General features: G+C 42.4%; 2 protein-coding genes across 3 annotated transcripts in view; one reads left to right on the top strand and one right to left on the bottom strand.

The window, feature by feature from the left end:
• Positions 1-3,085, bottom strand: part of zgc:101765 (uncharacterized protein LOC450036 homolog) — a gene marked incomplete in the record, with an annotated part of 3,259 nt that extends 174 nt beyond the window's left edge. The window contains 6 exon segments of one of the 2 annotated variants that reach the window (XM_035675247.1): positions 1-392; positions 478-636; positions 729-868; positions 1,132-1,277; positions 1,522-1,830; positions 3,003-3,085. In XM_035675247.1, the coding sequence (XP_035531140.1) occupies positions 213-392; positions 478-636; positions 729-868; positions 1,132-1,277; positions 1,522-1,769 (873 nt within the window). 2 annotated transcript variants of the gene reach the window in all.
• A 1,455-nt stretch (positions 3,086-4,540) lies between these two features.
• The window catches only part of LOC118338268 (membrane-anchored junction protein), a 7,249-nt gene continuing 3,218 nt past the window's right edge, over positions 4,541-8,571 (top strand). The window contains exons 1-5 of the mRNA XM_035675548.1: positions 4,541-4,753; positions 4,929-5,004; positions 5,357-5,467; positions 5,921-5,949; positions 6,330-6,469. Coding sequence (XP_035531441.1) covers positions 4,658-4,753; positions 4,929-5,004; positions 5,357-5,467; positions 5,921-5,949; positions 6,330-6,469 — 452 coding nt within the window. The 5' untranslated portion in view covers positions 4,541-4,657. The remainder of the gene's footprint in view (positions 4,754-4,928; positions 5,005-5,356; positions 5,468-5,920; positions 5,950-6,329; positions 6,470-8,571) is intronic.

Below are 8,571 nucleotides of genomic sequence, written 5' to 3'. Positions count from 1 at the left end.
TGCTGTCAGATATCTCATTCACCTAAATCCTCAATACATTAGCTCAATGCATTTTGAGAATGTGAATTATGTGAAATCTGCTGACAACCTATCAATTTAGTAGTCCGTCTAAAATCCAATTTCCCACCAATGAATTACTGCCAGCCAGAACTGTATAACAGCAGCATTAAAGAGGCATCATGGAAGACAGTATTTGTCCCCCCAGTCGTCTATCAGGCCACTTCTGATGGATCCCAGCAGTACTTGTGCCCACAGTCCAAAGCTGACAGTCTGTCCATGTCTGTGTCACTCAGTGTGAAGTCAAAAAGCCTGGCATTGTCCGTTATTCTGTCTGGGTTTGACGACTTGGGGAGTACTAGGACGCCCTGCTGCACGGCCCAGCGCAACAGGACCTGGAGGGGGACAAAAGACCTAAGTGTTTGGGTGAGGCTGGGCCAAAAAGATGTTTATCAAGATGCTTTGTGTGAGTGTGTTTACCTGTGCGGGTGTGCGTTCACAGTTCTTTGCCACCTCCATGACCACGGGGTCGGCAACCAGCTCTCCTTTCCCTAAGGAGGAGTAGGCTTGAAAACACACCCCGTACTCGTCGCACACACTCCTCAGCTCCGTCTGGCACAGCCTTGGGTGAAACTCTACCTGAAATTAAAACACAGTCTGCATTGTTTATGCGTTTGTGTACTATTATGTACAGTACATTCTGTCCTCCTTTTCACTCTCATGCATTCTACCTGCAGCACCGCAGGAGGGATTTTGCAGCTCTGCATCAGTTCTCTCATGTGTCCTGGTGTGTAGTTGGACACTCCTATGGCCTTCAGCTTCCCCTGGGCATGCAGCTCCTCTAGTGTGGCCCAGCTCTGGGCTCGGTTGCCTGGAATCAAATATTAATTAGAATTTCATCATCAGTGTTACTCAAGTACAGCTACATTGTGGAGGAGGAAACTGAGAAGACGGCTTGAATCTTGATCTCTTAATTAGAGCATTTATTTATAAAACACTTGATACACCTAGCCAAAGCACAGAGCTACTTCAAGCACTTCCATTTTTAACAGAAATGTACACACATACACTGTTATGTTTCTGGTGATATTTTGGTACATGAAGGAAAACACTGACTCGATCTGAACTCTTTACCTGGGTTGCGTTGGTCAGCCACTACCAGCCCCTGTGTGCCCGGCCAGTGGATCAGATAGAGGTCAATGTAACCCAAGTCCAGCTGAGATAAGCTGTGCAAGGCTCCTTCCATGGCCCCCTCACCCTGATCCTTGGGGCCCAGCTTACTGCAGAGAGAATGATGAGATTTGTACACTGTGCCTTTGAGAGTCAAACTTCACTGAGCTTCAGTTATATGGTCTCTGAGAGAGAGAGAAAGATCATGTGATGTGGTGAATATGTTTCTTCCAGCTGTATTAAAGATCACGTGCATGTTCATAACACTGCTGTAACTAAAGATTCTTATTAACTATAATACCCAAGAGATCTCACTGACATGCTGTGTTCTTTTGGGAAGTGTATATACACTACCTGGTTATGAATACATCCTCTCTGGTTAAGCCATGTTTGGGCAGGAGCTCCTTCAGGGCTCGGCCCAAGTCGGCTTCATTCCGGTAGACGGCTGCACTGTCAAAGGCCCGATAACCAGCAACCAGCGCTGCATCCACGGCCCGGTAGACATCTTCAAGACCCCGCAACTTATAGGTCCCCAAACCCACCAGGGGCATCTGAGCCCCCGTGTTAAGGAGGACAGACGGGGTAGTGGAGGAGGAGGACATCTGATCTGAAAGGGACTGCTTCTTTATCACCGGTTTGGACTATTTGGTCTATCCAACAACACTGTTAAAGAGGGAGAGAGAGTCGAGTGACAAATAAATGACAGCATTTCTTAAAGCTGCAGGAGGTCATTTTTAGAAAATTCACTTTTTGTCATATCTGCTGAACCTTTCACTGTATCCTGCTCCTAATGGCATTTGCAAAAATCCACCGGGCCCGAACGAAGCAGAAAGATGGGTAATTATCTGATTATCAACTATATTCAAGCTTCCAAACCAAAACATCTTATATTTCTCAGCTTTGATCGGTTGTTTTAAATCAGGCCCGTTGGATTCTTGCAAAGGCCATAAGGGGTGCTAGAACAAGCCAGAGTCAGCTGATTTTTCAAAGATTATGTGTCTCAAGTACTACTGTCAGACTACTACAGACAATTTCAGCAATAATGACAACACTTTATTTTTTATAAAAGATATGTACTGCAGCTTTAATTAGTAAACATTAACAGTTGTATTGGGACTGGTGCTGTGCTAAGTGGAGAAGTGGGCAGGGCACATTTATTTCTGCAGGTTTTCAATTATGGAACCCTGTCCACATGGTGCTACAATGTTGCATGGTTAAGAGGATGAGAGGTCAGTAGCTGTGAGTGCAAACTGTGTCACAATGATGCTAAGAGACGTCACAATGCAGTGAAACCGAACACACACTCCTTCAGAACGCTGGAACATCCAAATGTAGCGTTAAGGGAGAACAGACATGGAACGTTGGCCGTACACACACTGTTACAATGACGCAGAGTTAAAGCGCTATAACGTCACAGTGCAGCTGCACGCGGCAGTGTTAACGGTGTAACGCCATGACGACATACACACATTGTTACAAGGAAGCTACACTCGTGCAGTTTCACAACAGTGTGCACATCACAACGCCGTGTGTAGCACTGTTACTATGACAATGTGAGAACAACCATTCATTGTTAGACCTTTGGACGGGCATAGCTGTGATGACGTAGGATTCATCAAGACATAGAAACGTCACAGTATCAGTCTAGAGAACCACGTGGGCAAACCAGTGAATCCGGTAATACATATTTTCAACTCACCTTTTGGGCCCCTTCACTTGAATTATTGATTAAAAAAAATTAAAAGTGTCAACAACCTGCCGCCTAGTCACACACACAAAGGGGAAATGTAAATGAAAGGGAATGCCACGAGTCCAGAAGACAAACACAAACCTACTTCTAACTTGAAGCGTTGCACAGGGAGAGAAATGTTTACAACCGCCCCATTCCTGTTACACGTGGTCCGCTGGCTGTCATGTGACAGTTTGGGCGGTTTTTGCCGGCACCATAGTGACACCTGCTCTGACGCCGCTGATTGGAAGAAGGTCTGGCCAATCACGAAGGGACAAGAGACCGGAAGGCGGGAATTGTCCCAGTCCGGCGAATGTCGAGGCGAGTGAAGCGTTTGATTGACAGTCAGGGCTTTAACCGTTGGCGCACTGTTGCAGAGTGAAGGTCTGTTGCTGGGCGACCTACAAAGTTCATGCTCGACATTTTCTGTAGACATTACGGTAATTTTAAGAGCGGGGGAGTTAGAGAGAGGGAGAGAGAGGGAGAGAGTAGTTTCTGAGTTTTTGTGAGACTAAAGGCAGTTAGCATATTAGCTAACTGGCCAAACCAATTCAACATTTTCATGTATGTTGACGGATATTCTGTATTATCAATGTTTATGTCCTGATTTATTGCCCCAACCACTGTAGGTCAGCCATGCCACTGCAGCCCTTCTCCTTCCCTTTCCCTGAAAGTCGGTTCATCAAAGCTGGTAATTTTATCTACAAGTTCAAGATCAGAGGAGGCAGCAGCTACAGGCAAGGCAGACATTGTTCTTAACAGCCCCATATTTACACTTCATATCTAGTCCTTCCCCCATTGTCCTCCCTTTTGGCGAGCAGAAGAAGTATAATATAAAAGCAAGATGAGACCACTGACACATCCCCAGACACTACAGTCTAGCTGTTTAACTGGAGGCTGAGCCGGACCATCCCAGTATTGTAAAGTAGCTCTAGTTGCACATCCTGGTGGTCTTTCTCAAGATCGGCATATTCCAGTAACACCACTGGAGATTACAGTATATAACCAGGAATTAAATCATTTAACTGGTTGTGCTTTGTACCTGTGGACAAGCCTGAGTGAAAAGGGAAAATCATACAAGATCAAAAATTGCTTGAGGGAAAATATTTTCAAGGCAAACTTGACACAGAGACGAGGCTCTGGATTAAACAAGCTCAAAACCCTTCAGACAAATATAGTTAGATCGATGTGATGTCCCATCTTCCTTCCGTTCTCCCCTTTTTCTCCTCAAGATTCAATTCTTCAAAGCTTTGCAAAATGTTCCTCAATCTCAAAAGCAGTTGTTGAGACCGCTGCGCTTCAGGCAAGAGAGGAAACATTGATCTTTTTTCTCTATCTTAACTCCATTCTTCTAACGCTACTGCCTGTAATGGCTACCGTTATATGTTCTGATGTGTGTTACCTAAGCTTGTCTTGACATTTCCTTTCATCCTGAAAACAAGAGGATCCAAGGTCCCACTGGACCTGTCTGCCTTTATTCGGGGATAACGTCCTAGAACAAGAATCCTAACTGATCCTTGAATGCCCTAAAGCCGCGTTTCCTCGCAACTCTTTTTATTTTAACTATACGTAATATTTTATATACAATACACTCGAGGCTCAGAAGCATTCCAGTGTTAGATCTTCTATGTCGAAGCCTTATAATGCCTGTACATAACAAAAGGCCTTCACTGACATATATAAAGCCTTATACTGTAATAATCAGCTTTACAGCGTTTGAAAAACTACTAATACTGTATAACAACATATTTTAAGATACAAATGTGTTGTGATCATACATATACTGTAATGTGTATGACATATTTCATCAGTGGAGAGGAGGATTTGGGAGGAAACGGCTTCAATCAGGAACTGGAGGTAATTCTGGATACTGTTAGCCTCTGTCAGCATTCACATTTGTTGTGTTGTGAGCATATATACTGTCAGTGGTTGTGACTCACTGTCATCCACACTATTCTTCTTAAAATGAATTGTCTATTTTCAAAGCAAAATTACTCGTTAACTCTCTCTTTCTGTTCTTATCTGTTTTCAGGAAATTATCAGAGCTGTTCTGGGAAACCTGGACAGCCTGCAACCGTTCTCAAGTACCCACTTCAGTGTCTTCCCTTGTATCCTTTGCAGCTGGTGCACTGGTCACCATTCATCTCCATACATCAGCACTGTATACCTCTCCACCACACTCCCGGCCTTTGTTACTGTTATACATGTGCATGTCTGTCACTTTATCTCACCAACAGTACATATTATGTGAGATTTTGGTTGTGTGTCTGTGTTTCATGTAGCAAACTGTTAAGAATAACAGGGAATAAGACATAGTGCATGCTGGTGCTTTAAGTATATGGTACTGTAGCAGCTATATATGTGTATTATCTTTAAATATGGATCAAAGAATACAGTTATTTACTTACTAAATGCTTATTCACTACAAATTGACTGTATTTTATTAACTGTAACTACCAGATAAGAAGAACTGGGATGGAGTGTCTAAAGTGATGTGCCAACATTATGAGAAGAATTTAAAACGCTATCCGTTTACTCTTATCCTCTACCTGGAGAAAAACATGCAGAATGGTGAGGACGAACAAAACTCACAGCTTATCCAGTTGATGATAGAGTGTTTACAGAATACACCCTCCCTGCAAAGAAGTACATGTTATCAGCACAAAGACATGCATAACTTGCACATTAGTGATTGTCCTCATCAAGAAAGATATTTGTTCAACAGTAAGAGTGACACATACTGTATTATTCTTACTAAACTGATCCAGTGGTTTGTTTAATGTTAAAAGGCAGAAATCCAGGAAGGGAAGTCACAAAAGTGAAAATAAGCTCATCCAGATTAGCTGTACATGCAGACGTGGTTTCCTGTATGAAAGAGTGGTCAAGCCTGTGAAGCATAAACAGTCCTGTTAGCGAGCACTGGCTGTGAGATAAAGAACAGACACTGTGAATCTCACACAAGTAAACACAAGCTGCTACTACTCCAGCATGATGAGCTCTTTCATGTATTTATCTTTTTTTCAGGAAATCACCCAGAGGAGAAGTTGAGCCCAGTGAGTTGTTGTTCTGTTACACAATCAGTGTCCTTTCTCAACTCAGAGTTGCATTATACTGTATGTGTACCAAACATATTTGCCTTGCCTTGTGTGTACTATTTATGTTCAGAGTTGTATAAAGATAAATACAATGTACACCTTATAGTATAACACTGTGCAATACAATAACACACCAGAAGGAGGTGCCAGACAATTATTATTCCAATCAACACCTCTCTGACAGCATCAATGAGAACTGAACATTACCAGCTTATCAAAGGTGCCGTTGGTTGCAGGGCTGTTGTATTGCATTGTTTTATATTGTACACCCTCGGCTGTGTACAGATGATATAGTTGATGCTGTATCATACACAGTAGTGCACTGCTGTGTGTTCCAGGTGAAAAAGGTTGCACAGCAGATCCCCTCTGTTTCTGAGCCGCAGTCAAAGCGCTGTAAAAGAAATTCACCACTAGAGGAGGCCCTACTAAAGGACTTAATCAGTGACATGGAGACTGAAAGCAAGGTCTCTGTGGTCAGGTAAGTGCTTTCTTCATCACTGTAGAGCTCACCTGTAACCTCTATTTAACCTTAAGAAAACATGAATTTGTAGTTCTTGCAGTGTTCCAAGGAACCATCACTAAATGTTATGAAAATCTTTGCAAACAAATGTATGGGTTGACTAAATTTAGATTAAAAACTAAACCCTCCTTTGACCGTATTTATTCCCCCAAAGACTGCCAATAGGGTTAGTGCTGTGCTTACATAAACACAGTCATAAAGGATCCAGTGTGAATTAACTTTGTGATTATGTTTTGAAGAGTGTGTGTGGCTATGGAGGGTCTTTATTTGACACATTTAACACTTATTGTAGTTTTTGTCATTAGTTAATAATCCATTCTCTCCCACATTCAATTAGACAATATAACAATATAATTTTACATGGTAGCTATTCATTTTATATCTGCGTGTACAAGGCCAGCGTGGGCATGTGTTGCAAATCAATGAACGAGGCTGTTTTGTCATTTCATAAAAGTGGATTTTTTTTCCTATCTGGTTTTTGTATCCATAAAGTTTCTCCGCAGAAACCAAATTACAATATATATCAATTTTGCACTATAATGTTGTATATACATGTAAGAGGATTTTATCCACACTAGGGCTGCGACTAACGATTATTTTCTTTATTAATTATTCTGTTGGTCGTTTTTTCAATAATTCGATTTGTTGTTTGGTCAGAGAACAGTGACAGCCGAGCTACAGCATGCATTACTGGCTTCATCGTGGATTACAGTGTGCTGTAATGTATATTGACAAAAGATACACACAGCTGTCATTGCTTATTGTCTTTATTCCTCGTCAGTGTGAACAGTGTGTATCAGCGTGGATAATGTGCCACTGAACACGGTGGGAGAAATAAGGAAGCTTGTTCATTCTAGCATCATACACATCCACACACACCTGCATACACAGAGAGCAGAGATGGAAATATGTGTTCTTATTCATAAAATGACTGAGACATCCATTCTGACAACTACCCTGTTTCACACACACACACGCACACGCTTCAGTGATTCTTGCAGTTATGAAACAGACAAGAGGCGAACGGGCGCCACCTCAATCACACTGACAGTCAGATCAGTGGGGCGAAACTTATTATTTAAAATGCGCACACACACACACGCACACAAACAAGGCTTTGCCCTCCACCTAGTTTATGTATTTAACTTATATAAACAGAATTGTCTCCTTCTTTGAGCTTGAAGAACACACTCAGATGCACAAACTGTGTAAACATCCTGCAAACAGCAGTGCCTCGAGCATCATTACCAGTTCACAGGAAATCAACTTCCATTGAGCAGTTCTCATTGAATTATATTCACCACATTGACCATTACGCTTACATGTCCTTACAAAGGTGCTGCACATAAATACACACACAGCAGTTACACGTTCACACACACCGTCAGCAGTACGTGACCATTCTGTTTCTCAGAGGCTTCCTACATACTGCTTCATCACTGAAGGCATTCAACAGTGTGTGTGTGTGTGTCTACATGATGCCCTGGAGAGACAGATGGTTTGTTTTTGTGTTAAACCTGCTGGAAAAATGAGAACAGAAAATAATGAGTTTAAAAGAACAAGTGTGGACGTAGAACGGACAGAAAATGACAGCTTTCATATTTGTTCTCAACACTTTTTTCTGTTCGGCTGTTCTTGACTATGGTGCAATTTATATTCTCTACAAAATGGACAGGCAGTACTTTAAAGATGATTTCTGATCTATTTTACTGGTGGAAAACTGGATTTTGAAAAGGTGTCATCCACTGGTGGGTTATAGAAAGGGTTAAAATGCATGACCCAGGCCATATTGATTGTAAAATTAGGAAGAATCTTTTTCTCTACTCTCTGTCCGACTGGATCAAGATAAGGGCATTGATTGGACTTTTTCTCCAGAAGAAAAAATCCTGCCCTTGTGCACTTGATCCACTTCTCTTTCTCCTTGAGGGCCTGCTGGCTCTCATGTAGCGCCCTGAGGAGACAGCTGGTGCCCAGTGTGGATCTGGGCAGCCATGACCACGTGCTTGTCTGCACGGCCGGCAGTAGCTCAGTCTGAGGGGACTTGGCTTGGAAACCAGAGG

The sequence above is a fragment of the Morone saxatilis genome, unplaced genomic scaffold (assembly GCF_004916995.1).
Source record: "Morone saxatilis isolate NCDOM2014 unplaced genomic scaffold, NCSU_SB_2.0 Contig4, whole genome shotgun sequence".
Lineage (NCBI taxonomy): Eukaryota > Metazoa > Chordata > Actinopteri > Moronidae > Morone > Morone saxatilis.
The sequence above is the reverse complement of the archived record's forward strand: the minus strand, read 5'-3'. Positions and strand labels throughout refer to the sequence as shown.